The 19,741-nt window shown below is 48.9% G+C and overlaps 1 protein-coding gene across 2 annotated transcripts in view; it reads right to left on the reverse strand.

Moving 5' to 3' along the window:
• Nucleotides 1–1,266: 1,266 nt before the first annotated feature.
• PCDH19 (protocadherin 19) overlaps nt 1,267–19,741 on the reverse strand; it is a 51,996-nt gene continuing 33,521 nt past the window's right edge. For both annotated transcript variants that reach the window (XM_052672773.1, XM_052672772.1), the window contains exon 5: nt 1,267–5,972. In XM_052672773.1, the coding sequence (XP_052528733.1) occupies nt 5,410–5,972 (563 nt within the window). In that variant the 3' untranslated portion in view covers nt 1,267–5,409. The remainder of the gene's footprint in view (nt 5,973–19,741) is intronic.

Below are 19,741 nucleotides of genomic sequence, written 5' to 3' on the forward strand. Positions count from 1 at the left end.
CCCACTGTCTACCTCAGCCCTTTCCTGGCACTGTTATTTATACAAACTCAGGCACAGGCGCTGTCAGGTGCTGTATCAGCAGAAGAGATGCTGCAGGTCTCAGAGGTGTGCCAGTGGGGACAGAGGAGAGGGACAGCTGGCCGGGGAGCACGGTGGGGACACGTCGCTGTGCTGACATCTCCAAGCCCCCAGCACGCCGCAAGCAGCAGCACGGCAGCTGGTACAGCGAGCTGCCCTCCATCAGGGGCTGATTAAATCACAGCCGCACCCGGTGCCCACAGGGCCCTGCAGGTTGTGCCAGCGAGCTGGGAGTGCTCTGAGGGAGCATCCCCAGCCTTTGTCACTGCTCGAGGGCAGCTCCCCTGCGCTGTGCACTGGGAGCGTCGGCTCCTGTAAGCCCAGCCACAGGGATACTACGGTGCCACATTCCATTGCAGGAGCCTTCCTCCACCTCATGGAACAGCCTGGAGAGAGCAGGGTTTGAAGCCACAGACACCCCCTGCACAGCCTGCTTTTGTCAGCTTACCACCTCCTCTCACCCACCTGCCAGGCGGCTCGTTGACGAGGTGCAGCCAGCGCCAGGTGCTGCAGGCAGGCTTTGGTGGCTGCAGCTGTGCGAGCTGTAAGCTCCCTATGTCTTCCAAAACAAAACTGGGCAGACGCATCCGCCCTTAACCTATTTGTTATGGTGTGGTTGAACACGTTCCAGGTTCCCACCTGTGCACGGAGCAGCCCCACTGACAAACAGGGCTCTTCCTCCCATCCCACTGCAACCTCTGTGTCTCCTTGGCAGAGCCTTTAAGTGAGCAGAAGAGGACACTCACCCCAGTTACCCGCAGAGCGCTGCGATGCTCCTGGAAGAGCTCTATTAATAGGCCATTAATTCAGAGCAAGCGGATGCTCCTCACCATCTCCCCAGGGCCTCCAAAGTGCCCTCCTGAAAATCCAGGGAAATAAGCTCTTCCTCTCTTTGGTGTCTCAATGGAAAAAAAAAGTGTGGGCTGTCGGTGGTTTTCCTATCAATTCATGCCCCTGAGTGCTCTGCCATAACTGGAGCTGCGTGGGGCTCAGAGCCTGCCTGCCTCAGGGGACAACACCTCTTGGGGGCCAGGACAGCCCGTGGACACCAACGGCAAACAGAACTGGGAGAGGTGCGTGGGGATGGGGCTGTGGTGGCACCACTGAGACCTTATGGGTGTCTGAGCTCCTTCTGGCTTCTGCAAACCCAGCACCTTCAGCCCATCAAAGCAAACCCACTTAGGCATGTTTGTAACCAAACACTTACTTTCCATTTTATTCAATAATTGCTTTAATACTAAAATGCATTAGATGCTCAAAGCAGAGAAAAGAAAGTCACATTTAGGTGGAAAACAAAGTTCTCATCGGATGAAAAAAACCCATGTGGCAGGTACACCATTTTGAAACAGAATCGTAATAATTTAATAAAGCTGCTTTATCATCTTCATAAAATAGACAGAATGGTGAATTTTTTTTTTTCTTTTCCATTTTGTTCTTTACAATGATTCAATCACTGTGAAAATGTACATAACATACATATCAGCATATACAACAAATTATTCTTCGTATCATCAGCAACGGAGACACCACGACGAGACGCACCGCACTGAGTCCCACCGCCGCGCGGTGCCGTGCTGCTCCTCCTGCTGCGGGACGCGCCGCCTGCAGCTCATACCTGTCACCTTGGAATAGTGCAAGGAGGCGATGCTTGCTGAAAAGCAGTCTGCATTAGGTCAGCTCTTTGTGTTTAAAGATTATATCCCAGCGTAGATCAGCTGAACATCAGCTGATGGCGATTGAGGATCCATCCCAGCAGTGCTTGCAGTGGAGGCGGCTGGGCTTCTCCCCAGGGTAACCACAGCTCCCGGATGGGGTAAAGGATCACCTATAGCTGCAAAAGCAGCAGTAGCAACAGGATCATCCATGCTCCCCAACGACAGACAAATGTGTTTCCGTTCATAATTTTTTTTTTTTTTCCCATGAATAATTTCAACATGTTCATCAAACAGTGTGTTCTTTACAAAAGGAACTTGTTTCCTATTTGGAAAAAAAGAAAAAACAAAAAAAACAAAACCAACATACAAAAACAAAACTAAAAAAAAGCAGAAGGGAATTCACTTTTGCGTGAGGTGTGATCCACAGGTCACCTCCAGCTTCACAACAGTGCACCAAGCACTTAGTGATGGCTTTCTCAGCCACCAAAGGCCCCCGTCCCCGCTGCCCATCCACACGGCCGTGCACCCTTGTGGTGAAGGGACATTCAAGCTGGCAGAGGATGGCACACAGGGACATCGCACGGGCTGCTCCAGACCAGGTCCTCGTCATGCTCGGTACAGAATCAGGCACAGCAGCTGCTGCCCTGTTTCTCCAGGGGAGCAGAGCAAGGCTGCCTGAAGGAAACCAACAGATCCAAGCTTGCTTTCCTAAACCAAATCTGAGGACAGGTTTAAATTACTAAAGAAGCATTCATTGGGTCTGGAGCCCCTCTCCCCCCCCAAAAAAAATCACCCACCCTGCAGCCTTTATGTTTTTGCATGACCAGTTTTGATGCAGCTATTACAAAACTAAGATATGCTGTGATTTGCCCAGGAGCCCTGAACTCATCTCAAATGACAGGGAGGGATGGTGACAGAAGTGCCCAAATCCAATGAAGGGAGGGGAGGTGGAGTGGAGGCCCTCATCCCACACAGCAAGGACATGGCAGGGAAGGGCCCCTCGCTCAGCATCCTCAGCTGTGGCATGGGTCAGCCCAGGCAAAACTGTTGTTTAAACGATTTTCTTGGAGGCATAAGGGCTTACTGACCTCTTGAATGCCCCCTTTTAATACAGAATTATTTCGCATCCCTTCTCGGCTGTGCTTTTATTCAGAGTGGCAAGGAATGTTTCCTCTGGGTAAATTAGAGAAATGTTTCTGGGTTGGTTTTTTTTCCTTTTCTTCCTTTTCAGTTAGCATCTATTTTTCATCCAAAATCACCAGGCTGGTGGTGGCAGCTCCGCAGGCAGAGGGCAAGGCTCAGCACAAATTAACAGCCAGCACTTTTCAGGTGCTGGAGGCGGGTGGTGGGGGTTATGGATGCCTGGGGCAAAGGGGGCCATGCTCTCATCCCTGTGGCTGTGATGGGGCAGAGGGCACCGGTCCCATCCTGCTCCCAGATGGAGGTTGCGAGGTCTGTCTGTGATGGGGGGACGATGTTCAAAGGCATGGGATGGTTTCCCATGCAGAGGGGACAGATGTGTATCGAGGAGGCGCTTTCGCTCAGCAAAATAATACATGGATTTTCCTCAAAGAAAGCCCAGCAGAGCTGACAAAAACAGGTAATGTCAGAATAAACCCAGCTTAACATTTACAGAAAACCCAGTTGCTTTAACAGCCCCAAGCCAGCCCGTTTCTTCTGTTGCTTGTTTTATAAAGATACACACATTTGGAAAGAAACAAAAACAAAACCAAAAACAAATGACAGCAGTACAGTACGCAGGCAGGAAACAACGCAGGAACAGAAATAACATATCCCTTAACCACAGGCTCAAACTCCAGAAGAGAGAGAAAAATCCCTGGTTCACGTTTAGGAGGGGTACATGACATTACATTAATGCACAGGATTTGATCTGAATGAGGTAGTAATAACACCAGAGGGAAGCATCACAAATTTTGTTAGAGGACCTTTGTTGGTTGGTTCCTTCCCAACACCTGGCCCTAGCAAGTGGCATGGGGAATACACTGACTGCCGACCTGTCTCAGAATGGCTACAACTTCAGGCAGTGTCAGTTCACCCTGAAGAAACAAATTACTCGAGCTTATTTTATGTTGAGGACAATAATGACTGGAGCTTGTTTTCCTGTTGACGTTTTTAATTTAAATAAATCAAAGTAACAAATATTTTATCATGAAATGTATGCCTAGAAAGACTATTTCTCTAGAAACTGCTAATTTCAACTTGCTGGTACAGCAAACATTGGCAAGAGCTATATATTTTCCCTCCCAAAATCAATTTTAAATTCTATGAAACATTATTTAGGGTAGGAAAATCTGACAAGTGAAGGGTTAATAAAAATGCTACACTAACTGAAATCCTCCTACCGTACTCATACCTCACTGAGGAATTATCACTGAAAGAGAGCAGAGAGCTGTGAAACTCTTCCCGTCTCTCCCCCCTACAAAATGGCTATTAAAGTAGCTCAATCTTTAAATCAATTTTATATGAGTAAATTTGTACCCACACAAAAAAAAGCCCCTAATTATGAGAAAAAATAATGAATCGCTTTAATTTTTTCTCCATTAAGAAGGCACATTAATTGAATTAGTAGTGTTGTTACATATCACCTGTCTGCCCCTAAATTAACATCGCTGTTGCTCACTCCATGCTTATTCATGATGCAGGGATAAAAAGAAATCGGAACAGTCTAAAATCCATGCCATGATGACATACATACACACACACACTTAGCATAATCATGGCTGGGAAACGCTGACTGGGAAGTGTGTGTCTAATTGAGAAGGTAATTTAGATCTCCTAAATAATTCCATCACTTTGACTTTGAAATGACTCGAGACAGGGCATGTCTAAATCCAGGAGCTGAAAACAAGAAAGAAACTTCTGGAAAAAAAAAAAAACACCTTTCCATGCATTGCCTTGAAGTTACGCTAAGGAAGTGGATAAAGGGAAAAACTTCGGCACAGTGCACATGGCGGTTGCAATTCAGGCAGAATTTTCCCCAAGATGCCTTCTTATAACGTCCTGCCCTGAGAGCAGGTGGAGGCTGCAGATGGTGGGGACTGGAAATAGCACTTGTCCCACTCGGTCTGGAACTCCCCAAGGGTTCGGTGAGATGGTGGTGATTGTTTGTTTTAAACTTGAAAGCCTTTTGCCATCACTAGACGGACAGTAATTTGCGATATCAAATACAATAGTAGTACAGATAAGCATGTGACAGCAAAAGGATTCATAAACGCAGGGGTGTCCACAGCAAAATAGCAACATCTTCAGACAGAAACAACCTTGCGTGGGGTGAATATTAAAACTCACTCCGATGTAATTTGAAAGTCGTGCGCAAGAAATGGCCATTGCTTTGCCTGCAAAAAAGGGTCTGTAGAGGGAATTTGGAATTCGATTCTTGAGCATTACAGAGATTTACGTTGGCGTTGAGGTACAAAAATATATAAATCCAAGAGACGCGACGCTTGGCTCTGCCGCTGCCTCTTGGCAAAAGGAAAATGTGCTATTTGCCCACAGAACACCCCTGCCGCCTGCTGAAACAAGTGGGATTGTCACATTAACAACAGCTTCATTTATAAACAATACATTTAGGGAAAGCTTTTAAATACAGCGATCTGTGAACCATTGGTAAGCGATAAAAACGACCCGCTGGGCCCCTTGGGCGGCCGGGCGCTGCTCAGAGGACGATGTCCCTCAGTCTCCTGCCCGCCGGCGAGTCCTTCTCCCTGCGGTCCTGCAGCAGCGGGTTGCCCTCCTGCAGGCTGCCCTCGCTGTCCGCCCCCCTGGGCTCGGCCTCCGCGGGCCGCGCAGGGCCAGTGTTCGCCGGGGGCCGGCCGGCGGGGCAGGGCAGGCCGCCGTAGGCTGCGGGGCCCTTCAGGTGCAGGGGCGAGGTGACGGGGCTGGCGGCCTCGCAGCCATTGCCCGCCTCGCGCACGGTGCCGCTCACCTTGGGGCTGCCGGCGGCCGGCTCCACCGTTCTTTTGCCTTTGGGGTTGGCGGGCCGTTCTTCGGCCGGCGGCTCGCCGCCCTCCTTGCCGAAAGTGGCGAAGGTCCTTTTGGCACTACAGTCTGCGTAAGGCTCCGCGTCCACCGCCGTCGCTTCTATGGAGAGGGCGATGACGTTCCTGCCGTGCTCGGGGGACTTGGCGCGGCTGGGGACGGCGCTGCGGGGCATCCAGCACCGGTCCGAGTGGCCCAGGATGCGGCATTCTTCCCTGCAATGAAATCCTTCGCTCTGATCTGCATGGAGAAAACACAAGGCCGTGTGAAAAGGGCGAGCGCTGCCCAAACCCCCCTGCCCCAACGCTGCAGCAAACGGCCGTCAGCTTTACAGCAGCGCGGGGAAGGGGGATTTTTACAGCCATTTCTCCACTGCTCTAAAGACCAGAGTTCAGTTTCCAACAGGTTGTGTGTCATCTTTAGTGGCTGGCGAGTCTGCTCATGGCAGGGGGGTTGGAACAAGATGATCTCTAAGGTCCCCTCCAACCTGAGCCGTCCTATGATCTGCTGCTGCTGCCAGACCTGAGACGTGGGGGAAACGAGTTACAGCAGCAGACAAATGAGGACGGGGTTGTGCCACATGTCGGGCTGCATGCCGTCAGCAGGTCCTGCTTTCAGCAGCCTGTGCTAAGGGCCACCATGCTCTGAGCACTGTCTGTCGAGACACTTAAGGTTGGCCTGGAGGGGGAAGCGAGCAGAGGGAACAGAGTGCTTTCTTTCTCCTGTGTTTGTATGTGTCAACTTTTTGCTCAACTCCGCTGGCCTCCCACACAACACAGCCTTTATAAATCTCCAAGGCTGCCCACTCCACTGAAGATTAAATATGTCATTCCGGCACTGGGTCTTTATTCATAGGAGAGTAATAAAGATCTGTTCTTTCAACTTAGGGCTGTCCCAACCCTACTTTACAGGCTGAAATATGGAACAGTATTTCACACTTTCCAAGGACCTCTCCTGTCCCACTCTGAGCGCAGCCACATGTGGCTCTCGGCAGCAGGAGGTGCCCCACTGCTGTCCCCAAAGCACTGTCCCATCCCCGCCGCCCTGGGAGGTGCTGTCCCCACTGCAGGTGGATAAATCGAGACCTAGAGAAGCAGACGGGCTCAACCAAGTGCAACACTGGAAATCAAATCCAGGAGTCTCGACTTCCCGAGCCTTTGCTGAGCACCAGACCGTGGCTGCCACCAAACATCGTGGACTCCTGGCTGCTTTTCAATCTCGGCTTACGACTCCAGCTTCCTTTCATTCGATAAGAACTTGTAATTGCAGATAGCCCTCATTTCACAGGCAAAGATGCAGCTCCTTCCTGCTATAATCTATATACCCGTAAAGCAGCAAAGCAGTGTTGAAGAATTAATGCTATTAACAACACGAGAATGCACCCAGTCGGTGTCGGTGTGATAGATCAAGCCCTCCGAAGGTGCAGACTCAGCCTTGGTCTGCTTCCTGTCTGTCTGAAACAGTTCATTTTGATGCTTTGTACATCTGTGTGCATAACCTCAGCTCCTCAGACACATTGGTATTTCCACCACATTCTAGCACTAGGGCGGCTGATAAAAATTCTCAGCACATAACACAATGCACCAAAATATGAGCAGCTTAACACTTACAGAGAATAAACGAGTAAAAGGCAGACTTCAAAAAAAGGGATTTTTTTTTTTTAAAGGAGAAGAAGCCAATTAATTGGAAAGCTGTGAGTAAAACATTAGCTCTTTCTCACCATCAGAGCAGCTACCCGGTGGTGCGAGGCGCGGCGCGAGGTGGCTGTGTAGGAGGTCTGGGTTTCGGCAGCCTCCTTTACAGCAGCTTTAGAGAAAGGTGCTCTGAGCCTTACATGCAGAACAACCTGCACTAAGATCTGAAAGCCGATGCTCTTACGGTTTGATTCTGTTGCTTTCAAGTACTTGAGCAAAATAAAAAAGGAGAAAAATTGCCCAGAAAATGTTGCTGTCTGCCTATTTATCCACAGCTTAACTTCAAAAGGGTGCTAGAGGCACACAAAGTTGTGTAGTCTGGCTGAAGACTTGGTAGTGGCTGGAGGGGGTACAGAAATATCTTGGGTTCTCATCCCAGGGAGATGTGATTTACTGTGCTGTGTGACCTTGGGTGCAATGTTGCAGCACACACCGTGTCAGCCCCTCTGCTACTATAAAGCATCGGACTGGGTGCACTGGGGTTGTCTGCTCCAGCACAGGACCACATGGGGGTGAGCCCCCTACATCACCACATCAAAGGCAAAGCTCACCTCAAGTGAGTTTGGTTTGCCCTGATCTACTTACTGCAAGCTGCTATACGGTACAGTTAAAAACAAAGCAAGGGCTTCACCTTGTTTCCCTGGAGTGGCACAGTGGTGACGGGTTGATGGTTGGACTGGACAGTCTTAGTGGTTTATTCCAACCTTAACAATTCTATGATTACTGTAGTTCAAGTAGATTTTCCTCAAATGCAACAAAAGGACCTGAGCTTTAGGAGCGGTTTTACTAAAGCCTGCTGGTGCCTATCTGCTTGGACACCAGATGCCTGTCTGCAAGTGACAGCTCGAGTGCAGGCAGGAGAAGGGATGAAAAGCATTGCGTTGGGTTGCACCATTTCAACCTTTAATTTCAGAGTGGGAATGCAAACAACTATGAAAGATGGCAGGCTGGCAGGTGGAGGGACACAAGTCACCATCCATCCACAGACTTGAAAACAACAAGTAGCTCCACATTCAGTCTCCCTGCTCCTGTCCCCACCATGTCTCAGCTCTCTTCTGTTGAAACCAAATCCAGGAGCCAGAAGTTGTCCTGCTCCCAGGGACAGCACAAGTGTGAGCCCTCAGCCGGCAGCAGACCCCAGGCACTAGCGCAGGGCACTGAGCAGCAGCTCCTTCTCTTTGGCAGAATGAGGATCTTCACCCAATCACCCTATTTCCTTGTTAACCACATAGATCATGTAAAATACCATTTTAATGCCATAAGCATGCCCTGTTGATACATATAAGCACCGCACAGCTCCTTTGCTATCACAGTTGAGAGGCAGCTGAACTGCAGCATCCATCTCCAGCCAAGCACCGGAGAACAAGAGCTGCTGCCCCAGGCACGGCAGGCACAAAGCCTCCAGGCACGGCTCCTCGCTGCCCTTTGCAGCCAGGTCTGACTCACCCAGCCATAACGGCACCCAGGACAGCCATTCACATTCACGGATTCTTTATTGCACTATTCTGTCTTTTTCTTCTTTAACAATCGGAAATAGGATGACAGGAAATTCTTTTACAGCTCTAGACCTGCCCTAGTCAATAGGACTGTTATTGTCGGCACTAAAAAATGTTCTTAATGCAAGGAGCAAAGCCCAGGTACTAACCCCCACATCACATACCACATGATGAATGGCAGGCAGCCAGACCTGGCAGCTTCCCACATCCGCCAGACACAGGGGTGGCACAGGGCTGAGCAATATTGCCTGCAGGACCCAGCAGGAGCAAAAAAGGGGCAGCTCAGGTCTCGGACACTGTTTGCTTGAGGGTGTCCTGAGCAGAACTGGGCTTTCTAAGCAGCTGAGCACACCACAGACACGCTGGGAGGACAGTCGGATACCTGCACTGTGCACGGGCTATTGGGGGAGATGTTGAACACCATGCCCAATTGCCATCGGTGTGTTTATGGGAGCTGCAGGTCCCCCAGAGGCAGGGCAGGGCAGTGCCCACGTCTCAGTACCTCCGGCCTTCATCCAGCACAAACCCACAAGCTCAAGTCACAGCAGCTCAGGGCATGGTGCTTTTAAACTGATTCCCCAGGTGCAAAACAGCCCAGCAGACGCCTTTCCAGAAGATGCGCAGTTATCCTTGGCAGGAGAAAATGTGTCACTGCTAAACATAAGCTCTCGCACAGCAAATATGAAATAAAATAAAACCAACAGCCACCTCTGGAATTAATACGCTCCTTGACAAGTACAGCAAAACCCACGTTGAGCTCCGGATTTCAAACCTCCTCAGCCCGTACCTCGGGGGAGCAGCAGAGATGGAGCGATGTGCTGCGGGCAGCCCAGTGCTGCAGGTGGGTCAGAGCTGGGCAGGGGCTGCAGAAGGAGCAGAGGCAGTGCCGACCCCCATGGCTCATCTCTGTACAGCCCTGAGGACACGGGGACAGAGGGACAGTGCTGTGCATGGAGCGGCACAGCCTCCAACTCCTCCCAGCACGGGGCCCTCTGCAGTTCAAAGGAAGGGTTAATGGACATCCTGCACCTGCAAGTGCTTTCAGTCTCCTATTCAAAGTCTCCAGTACCTGAACTCAGTTCTGCGGCAGCGCAACATGAAACCGGTTTGAAAGGAGCCCATTCAACTCTCAGAGCAATTGAATTATCTGCAGAGGAATCTCAGTGCTGGCCAAAGAGACAAAGTTAAATCGCACCGAGGTGCAAGTGCCTGGGAATGTAATATTCCTGATAAATGGCCAGATGACATGTGCTGTTATACAATCTAAGGTGCAATTTGGGCGATGACAATAGTCCCTGGAGATTCCATTTTCAAACAGACGCTCAGTTCAATCCAATCCATGTCAGAGCAGGTTTGCAGGGGTGAGTAAGTGGAGCTCATTTGTACTATTACATGGAGAGCAAGGAAAAGGAGTGGAGGAGACGCTTGAAAATGAAAAGTAAGAAAGAATGGATGGCAGAAGCAGCACCTGCATGCGCTGTGCTGGGCCCAAAACCCAAAATTGGGTGTGAGGAGATGGGAGCGGTGTCCCTGGGCTGCCCTGGCCGTGACCAACAGCACCCTGCCATGGATGCACAGCTTTATCTTTGTGTTGTGGTGCGTCTCCAGCAGCCGTATGGTTGTACTGTAATCACGGTGACACTGCTCCTGGGTACAGCAAACAGCACGATCATTAAAAAATTCATTTCAAAATCTTCCTGGAAGCTAATAAATTTTACAGCAGTTTCAATCTTTTCTCATTGCAACAAAGAAAAGCTTAGTTCCAGACAAATTAAAAGTAAATTGATTGCCTTGGGGGAATCTATTCAAATATCACTTTTCCATGTTAGAAATCTCTTCCTGAAACAAGACGAGAAGAGCCAAGGAGAGTGAGCATGGGAACTCTGTGGAAAAGCAAATCATTAAATCTCAGTGCACAAAACTAGGGGAGAAAAAAAAAAAAAAACAACAACTTAAAATAAAATGCAAATGTCTCACTGGGGTGCAGGCCTAACATTTGTGACGGAATTTATGAATAATAAATATGAATAAATAGTAAACATGAAGGGATCAAACATTGCTGCTGATGTTTACTCATGGTTAGCCATCTTTCACGGACAATGTGCAACTGCATTATTTAACACCCATCACCCAGTTACTTTGGGGTTTCTTTTCAACTCCAGCACCTTCTTTTCTCTGCCAGGCACTGTGCAAGCCCTGTGCACAGCTCGCTGCCTCTCTTGGGAAGCTGCATGCTGCAGGAAAACCCTAATTTTGCAGCTGCCCTGCCCTGCATGGCCATGTGAGGATAGTTGGCCCTGCCACTAATAAGCTCAAGCAAAATGCAAGAGATCTCCAGCCAGGGTTCATCATTTGCTTGTAAATTAAGACTATGCACCTCTCCCCTTATCTCCTGTAATAGCATAATATCTCGAAACAAGAGGTGGGGAATAGTGTATTACATTTTTGACCTGTGGGCTTTTATGAAGCCTTCTTCACCCTGCTTAATCAAAAGCCTCCAGTCTATGCACAAATATAATCCTGTTGCAGCTTCTCCTGTACAATGCTCAGAGGATACTAATAAATACAGACAGTGACAAATGCTTTTTACTGCAACAAGGAGCCCTTCTTTTTCTATCTTTTGCCATTATTTGGGATTTATGTGAGCTAAAAAATGTTGCATTTTTAATCCTGGATTGTCTATCCGAGCACTGGAGGTCAGCAGTGCTTGGACAAAGCTAATGCCAAGCGGAATTATCTTAATGAAACAAGGGATAGGAATTAGTTTAATTCATTATGCAACTGATGAGGACCCGCACTGGAATGGGACTCGTGAGCAGCATCTCTGTAATGGCCAAATGGGACGCAATGGGGATCCCTCCCTCCTACTGCGGGTGGACGCACCTCCAAGAAGCGAACATTTTCTTCCCAGATGAACTCCTGGCCTGGCTGGAGCCTTCTGGATGTGTGCAATGCCATGAGGAAGTGCTACATAAGGAGCTGGGTTCTGGGCACACCATGCAGTAAAACAGAGCCAAGCTCTCAAGGTGTGAGCCAGGATGCAAGTCAGCGCTGGACATGCCCCTCTACCCAGGAAAATTAATTCCCATTCAGAGAACAGGCAAAACACACCATTTAAACTCCAATTAATCCTTTTCTGGGGACTTGAATGATCCACAGAGCTTGTTGTGGCCCCGGAGCAGCAGGATTTTACCTCTGGAACTCTGCTACCTGCACATCAGCTGGGGCACTCACTGCAGGGCTCATTAACGTCCTCGTCGAGCCAACAGGCTGCACATGAGACTGGAGCGAGCAGGATCCTCAGAGAGGGAAGCACTCCAGCATCCGACAGACCTTTTCCATCTCTAGCCATTATGGCTCTGTAATTCATATGCACAACTCCCATTAATGCTAATGGAAGTTACTGTACTGCGTGCACTGACTGAAGAATACAACCCTTTGACTTCATTACTGGAATTCAATTTCATTAACACTGGATACAGAGGGATTGTCCTAAATACTCTCTTTCTTATATTTTTTTCATGTTAATGCAACCATTTGAGTATATTATACCCTGCAGAGATGGAAACATTTCTAGTCTGTTTAAACACATTTCCTACAATTGGGAGCAAAACTTTGTCTCCATTTATGCCTTTGACACCAGCTGCCTTCCATTTAATGGGACTTTAGTTGCTAGAGCAAATTAATCCAAAGGTTACTTTTCTGTGCTATTGTCAAATCTGAAGCAGCCAAATTCAAATAGACTGTGTTGCGGTAATGCAATACCAGCCACGCATCCAAATTCAAACGGCAACAATGAATCAAATTACTACAGCATCCCATTCAAAATTAGGTGGCGTTCAGAAAATTGCTACTTGACGATCCCGACGAAAATCCAGCCAAACAGACACTGCAGCTGGGGGTGACAGGAAGCCATGCCCAGCCACCTGTACCTGCCGCGGAGCGGCCAGCGCACATCAGCACGGCTTCCCTGGCCTTGGGGACACCCGTGCCCCATCCCACAGCCCTCCTGCCTGCTCCCTCCGTCCGCACGCGTCTCGCTTCCTTCAGAGGCTTCTGCACTTTCCACGGAGCAAGCGAGAAATGAAGGAGCTGAGTTATAAACCCTGATACATAATTTACTCCCATTATCAAGATTAAACACATCTTTGCATGCTTAGCATAAAACAACTGCCTTTCCCCAGATTTCTCAAGGACACGCATAAACTTCATTATTATCTAAATAATCAAAAGAGGATTTCAATAGAATATTTAACTGTCTGCCTACTGGAAACTCACAGCCTTAATCTAACACTGATCCTCTGTTGTCCTTCATGTAAATATTGTTGGGACGTCAGCCAAAGCCTAGGGAAGTGAGCTTCATCTTGGTGGATGGGAATCTCTCGTGTCAGATACAGTCAGCCTGACTAATGAGACCTATAGCTTGCCAAAACCTACAGCCTTGCTGTCTGTTCCAGCCGTTGAATGCACTCAGAAACCCAGTGGCACCAGCCCAGCAGTCTACAGATCCCAATCAACTATCAATAGCTTAAGTGTAAGTGATTGTGTATGAAGTATGAGCCAAATGTGTTTCCTTTTGCAGTTTTAGGACCTCCAGTATTGTTACTGCACCAGTAACGCTTGCATGGAATTAATCATATACGTACCCACAAGGCAAAACATTATGAGAAGCTCTTTGTACTTTGTAAAAGTACGCAGCTCTAAGGAGTGGAGGGGAGCTGGAAGGCTTCCCAGCACGATGGGGCGTTCCCCACTGTTGAGCAAGTAAGGGAATTTATTTTTTTTTAAACCAAAAGCGTTGGTTCCTGGCCACTTCTCATCATGACTTTGACCTCTCGCTCTTCCATGCTGGAGCGCAGCATTATCCCCTCCCTGGTGTTTAACTGTTTGCTTTTTTTTTTTCTGACCAGCAAGCAGCTTTTCCATGCTGCTGGATCCTTTGTCTGAATACAGGGACAGCCCATGACAGGACGCTGCACAAGGTTTGTGGATGCACCAGAAAATCCCAGAGGTGACCAACAGGAACCAGGAAGGCCCCGGGGGTGGTTCTACAAAAGCAATTCTAAATTGTTCAGCATCCATCAGCACCCACAAATATACATCTAAAACTATTGTAAGATCAACAGCCAAATCCAAAACCTCCTCAGAAGTCTAGGGAAATTACGCTGCCTGCAAGCCATGACCAAGCTCAATTTCTAGCAACGCAGGTGGGCTCCTGCTCCATCAGCCCCACATCCGTGTGGGTGATAGTGAAAACAAACCTTCTGGTTTGCCTTGAGCTGTGAATTGGGGAGTCAGTTGAACTGCAGGAATGGAAAATAATGGTATTTTCATCACCTGTGTGTGTATTCCAAGGAAAGCAGCTGGCTCCATGGTGTGTTTGCTGCATCATGGGGATGGTCTCATGCAAGAGCTCTGTGCTGCACACACATGTCCCAGCACTGCTCTGATGCTGGAAATACATATTTTAATGTTTCCTCCTTTCTTTCCTGACTTAAATTTGGGAAAATAAACATCCTCCCTGTTGAGCTCCCCCTCTCCCACTGACAGGTGGCTGGGACAACTAAAGGTGATGTGGTGGGCTGAGGCTGAGCTGGCTGTGCTCTGCTCTTGGAATGCTCTCCCCTCCCTCTGCCTGCACCCACATCTCTCAAGCACACCGGCGAACCTTCAGTGCTCCAGACTGAGTGGGGCTGGGCATCGCTAGGCAATCCAGAAACAGGGTGGGCTTCTGGCTCTTGTTCTGCCCATGCAGCCTCAAGGGAACTGATCTCACAACATTCCATGCTCCCAGGTGCACCCACTGCGCTGCATCCACTCCTGGCCCCAGCCTGTAGGGCTGTCAGCAGAAGCACACTGCAGCACCGTTATTCCCAGTGACGATGTGACACAGAGCCCAGATGAAGTTTCAAAACCAAAGTAGTTTTCAATACTGACGGGTGGAAAAAAAAACATCACAACTCTCTTAGTCTGAGCAGGTTTTATCTGGAAATACCAAAAGCTACTAAGTGTAAGGCCCCGCAAAGTCACTTCTACTGAGACACTTCACTGACCAAACCTTTCAACTGTCACTGGGAAATAAAGAACGATAGGTACAAGCCCCAACTGTCGCTCCCTGATTAGTGCAGTCCCCACCACATCCTCCTGCAAAAGAACAAAGCAAGGCTGAAATGACGGCGGTAATTGGGAGCGTTCAGACAGAGCGAGTGAAAGGCAAGGAGTCCAGCTCCTCGCCTCCGAGCTCAGCACGGGGCTGCGGCCGCTCTGACAGCCCGGAGTCGGCACAGAGCTGCAGTTCGGTAGATCTGATCCCAGCGTGTCCCTCCACAGCGGGAACGGGGCTGCTCTTCCCTCCGAGAACAACAGGAGCGTGAGCTGCAGGCACGCTGTGGTCCTGCAGTCACTCTGCTGGAGCCTCCCTACCGGGACCCACCCTCGTGTTTGCTCGCTGTCTGCTGCACGCAGATGTAATGCCGCCTCGCTGCCGCTGCGTGCTCTGCTCGCTCCTAAAACACTGACACATGCAGCATGCATTAGAATTAAAAAACCATTAAACCTCAGAAAGGAAAAACTTTGACAGGATGCGTAATATACTAAGTATAATTAATTAAATTGGATGAGGCACTGGGGGACAAGAGAAGAGTGGATGGAGACTGTTCTTGGAAAAGGGATGGTAATGCTCTAACGCTCACCATGTGCCATTAAGTAAGGAGAAGCCTCGGAAGAGGCGGGGATGGGAAACGAGAGCTTCAGGAGATGGCAGCAGCCAGTTGGCACCTCAGATGTATAGCAAAGAAGTGACAGTGGCCAATTAGAGCTCTAAAGGAGATAACAAGGACAGAAAAGGCATCCGAGATAGAGAGAAGAGCAGAAGTGGCACTGAGGTCACCAAGAAGCAGCATAGCAGTAGTGCTAGCTTCCCCTAAGAGCTCCTTCATGCCTGAGGGTGGGTGACAGCCCCATCCTCGCTCACTGCCATCTCACCATCAGCCTGGGCACAGGGGTAGCGACTTGGCTCCTGGGGGAGCACCTGGTTCTCCATGGGGCTCTTCTCCAATTCTTTGTACGTTCTGGCCCAGTTCCCCTCAGACAGCTTAGCATGCTGCCACATCCCCTCTGAGGTGAGGTGGAAAGGAGCAATCCAAGCTGGGGACAGGGAGTGAGCATCAAAGCGAGCCCCAGCTGACACAGCAGGCACAAGGCGTTGAGACAGCCGCAGTCTGGCTGTTCAGCAGGACAAAGTTTTAACAGGCTTAACAACAGCATCAGCACTGATCATTAGGCAATTACACCTGCTGAAAGTTGACAATGCACCAGGTCCAAATGAATTATCTCCCCAAATCCTGCAGGCAGGAGCATGGAAAAGAGAGAAGTCGTTGTCAACAGCCTCTGATAGCTCACCAAGTGCAGAAGCAGTAACTAAAAACTAAAGGGCTGCTCATTTACTTGCTGCTTGGAGAGATAAAAGGGAAAGGCCGGGAAATGAAGTCTTAAAAAAACACTCTCATCATTTAGGGAGTGGTGGGAGGGAAGGCCCTGGAAATAGTGATACAGCCAGGATTGCTCAGCTGTCAGCATGTGTTTGGAAAGGGAAGGCAGATCTTGGCTGGGGGAACTTGCTCCTGAGTCAGCCCCGGTGCGGTTTCTTGCTCAGCCCTGAGCATTGCAGCTCTGCGAGCTGTCCTACTGGAGAACGTGCCAGGACTCCTCCATGGACCCCCACAGCTGGATCTGCATGGACCACGGGGACTGCATGCCCTGCTCTGGGAAGGCAGCTTTGTCACAGCGCCTGTCTCAGCACAGCCCTTCACTTTGAGTGACGAGGCACGCTTTTAGGAAAAACATGCAAATGTGATTTAAAGACTCTAAGTGATACAGAATATATCACATCTCTTGGGAGCCTGTTCTGGGGGGTAATTATTCTAATTCCTAAAATCACGCGTCTCATTTGCAGCTAGAATTTTCTGAGGCAAACCTCCACCCTCCAGCAGTGGGTGTGCCATATTTGCTAAATTAGAGAGCAGCAAACACCCTGTCCCCTCTTTGGATGACGGCTGAGATGACCAACGTCTCCAGCAATGAGCAATGACTCAGAGCATCTCCCTGAGGCTGCCATCTCTCTCTTGGGTCCTAATTCGAGCCCACCAGCACCAGCTTAAAGCACCCCACTGGATTTAGCAGGCTTTGAGTCAGCTCCTAAAGCTCCATTTGAAATAGGAACCAAATGCATGTGTTTGGAGAGTAGAAATCCGTGCCTACTCTCCAGAAGTTTCTGTGGCCACTGCAGATGCAGAAGGGCCCCAGAAAGCAAGGGGACATTTCTGCACAGACAAAGCACCTCTTCTCATGACTGCTGGAGCTCAGTGAGCTCTGCAAAGCACTTCTGTGTGGAGCTTAGAGTGAATTAATTGGGCATATCTACCAAGCAACAAAGGAGGAAGGCTGACGAGGCAGAGGTCAGGTGATTAGGGAATTGCAGGTGGAATTGTTCATTTTAATTACACGTCTTCATTAACGTGAGGTTCCTGGATCCTACTGTGATGACTACTTCATCTAAATATTTGCATGAGTGATGCGTGCGTGAGTGAATACACTTCCACAAAAGGACACGTGGCTGAAGAGTGGAATAGACACAGAGTTTTCTTTGAATTTTACAGGGACATTTCCACCACAAAATCATTTCCTAGGAGAACAACACTGTAAATGTAAGATAAACATTTTTGTAAGGCACAAAAGTGCACAGGAAAAGAACGGCTTGAGGAGGAAATAAATGATGAGTGAGGAAAAACACGGGTTGTACTCGAGCTGTTTGTGTCTCCCTGGCACTCAAATGAGTTTGATACAAGCATCACGATTACCTGTTCTACTGACAGCCCTGAAAGGAAACAAAAGTTTGGAACAAGCCAAACACATTCAATCTCCTTGAATAATTTAGGCTGCTGAGTTATCATGTGCTTCATGGACTGTCATCAAGAAAAGCTGTATTGCAAAGGAAAGGTCTGTAAATCAATGCATCTGAGGGACCAAAACTTGTCAGAGAGTGGATGCAAAAGCACTGCACGTCAGAACAGATGCAGAGCATGGAAATGAAGCGGCGAGTGTCACAGGGCAGCTGCAGCCCTGTGCTGCCTGGATGGCTGCAACAGAATGGCAAGGACGGGCAGACAGGGGCATCAGGAAGACATGGCTTCTGAAACATGCTGCTGAAAAGCAATGTCAGCAGCACAAATAGCTGGTAAACTCGCAGTGAAAAACAGGAAACAAATGGAAGTGCAGCATAAATATACCTAGTGGCCCACCTGGGTGTGCCACACACTCCCCAGAGCTATTTATATATTCCACTAATGTACCTACTGCTTCCAATAACATGTCTGGCTCTGACCTTTCCTGATTTACTGCTCTGCATGGTTTGGCTTCAGATTCCCAGACAAATTCCCAAACTGTCGATGCCCCTTGTAGCATCTCTCAGAGCCGTACGAAATGCGGAACCAGGCTGGCATGCCCTGGAGAGCCAGGCAGGACAGATCAGAAGAAAAGGATTTTTAAGACATTTAAGAGGACACCTTAATATACAAAGCACAGACCTTTTACGCGCCGCAGCCAACAAGTACGATTTGCAGTAGGACTCATGAATCTTTAGAGAAGTCTGTACGTCTTTAATGAAGGTGACATTTCCAAAGCAGCCAGAAGAACCAAGTGCCAGACCTATTTTGGTCTGTGATCAGTGCAGACACCTACTCCATTAGGCTTCTCACAAGAACTCCAACCAGTGCTCCTCACCCTCCTTCGTCTACCATTTTAACAGTGCAAGAACAATACCTGCTCTCTCCATCATGCAGCAGAGCAAAGCCCCCTCCCTCGGATGGGCCAGGGCTGCGTGCTCTGACCCCCAGCACCCTGCCAAAGGAGTTGCCTCCATCCATCCCAGCCCTCCTGGCTGCAGGCAGCCTCCTGAGACATCCCCACACCCACACATGGGTGCCAGGGACGTTTTGTGGCTTCCAGTTCCCAGTGTGCTTCTGTAAGATGCAAGGTAGCATCTGTGGTGAAATCTCACAAAATGATCCAAGATAGTTTTCTCCAGCTGGGACTGATTGAATATAGCCTGGGCACCGGATGATGTGGGAAATCATTCGTAGCCGAGCACAAATTGCATGCATAGAGGTAATTACTGCAGCACAAGGTTGGTAGCACCACTACCCACATGACAGTATATCTCAGCAATTTTCATTTCCTATCGCTTCAATTCAGACGGGGCTTTTTTTTCTTTTTTTTTTTTTTTTTGGTTCAATTTTCTCCTTTTCCTACAGGGACCCACTTTAACCCAGGACTCCTCCAGGATAAAGCCCTGCCTTCACTACAGCCAGCCCTTCCACACACTCCAGTTTTCTCCTATTGACAACCCCAGCACTGGGGCTCGACCTGCCCTGCCCCGACTTCTCCTCCACACCCCGAGCACGACCATCTCTGCCTGAACGTGAAGTGACACAGCAGTGGCAGTCGGTCACCTGCTGCTGTGTGCTGTCACTTGGAGCCATCCACGGGCACCGGTAATGAAACACAATGTGCAAGCAGCTAATGAAGCTGGTTACAAAGCCAGTGATTCTCCACACTTGAAAGAGGGTGAAAATAAGGAAAATGGAACAAAAATAAAGACTTCTGCCGAAAAAATAGAAACACTAACAGATCTGATGCTGGGAGCGGGGATGTTTATCATCGCTATTATGGATACTCAGCAAAAATGGGGCCACATAATGCTTACTGTGATTGCATACATTGTGGCTCTTATATATCAACAATATATTTGCTACAAAGGACT

This window comes from Tympanuchus pallidicinctus, unplaced genomic scaffold (genome assembly GCF_026119805.1).
Source record: "Tympanuchus pallidicinctus isolate F22 unplaced genomic scaffold, pur_lepc_1.0 scaffold13, whole genome shotgun sequence".
In the NCBI taxonomy this organism is placed as follows: Eukaryota; Metazoa; Chordata; class Aves; order Galliformes; family Phasianidae; genus Tympanuchus; species Tympanuchus pallidicinctus.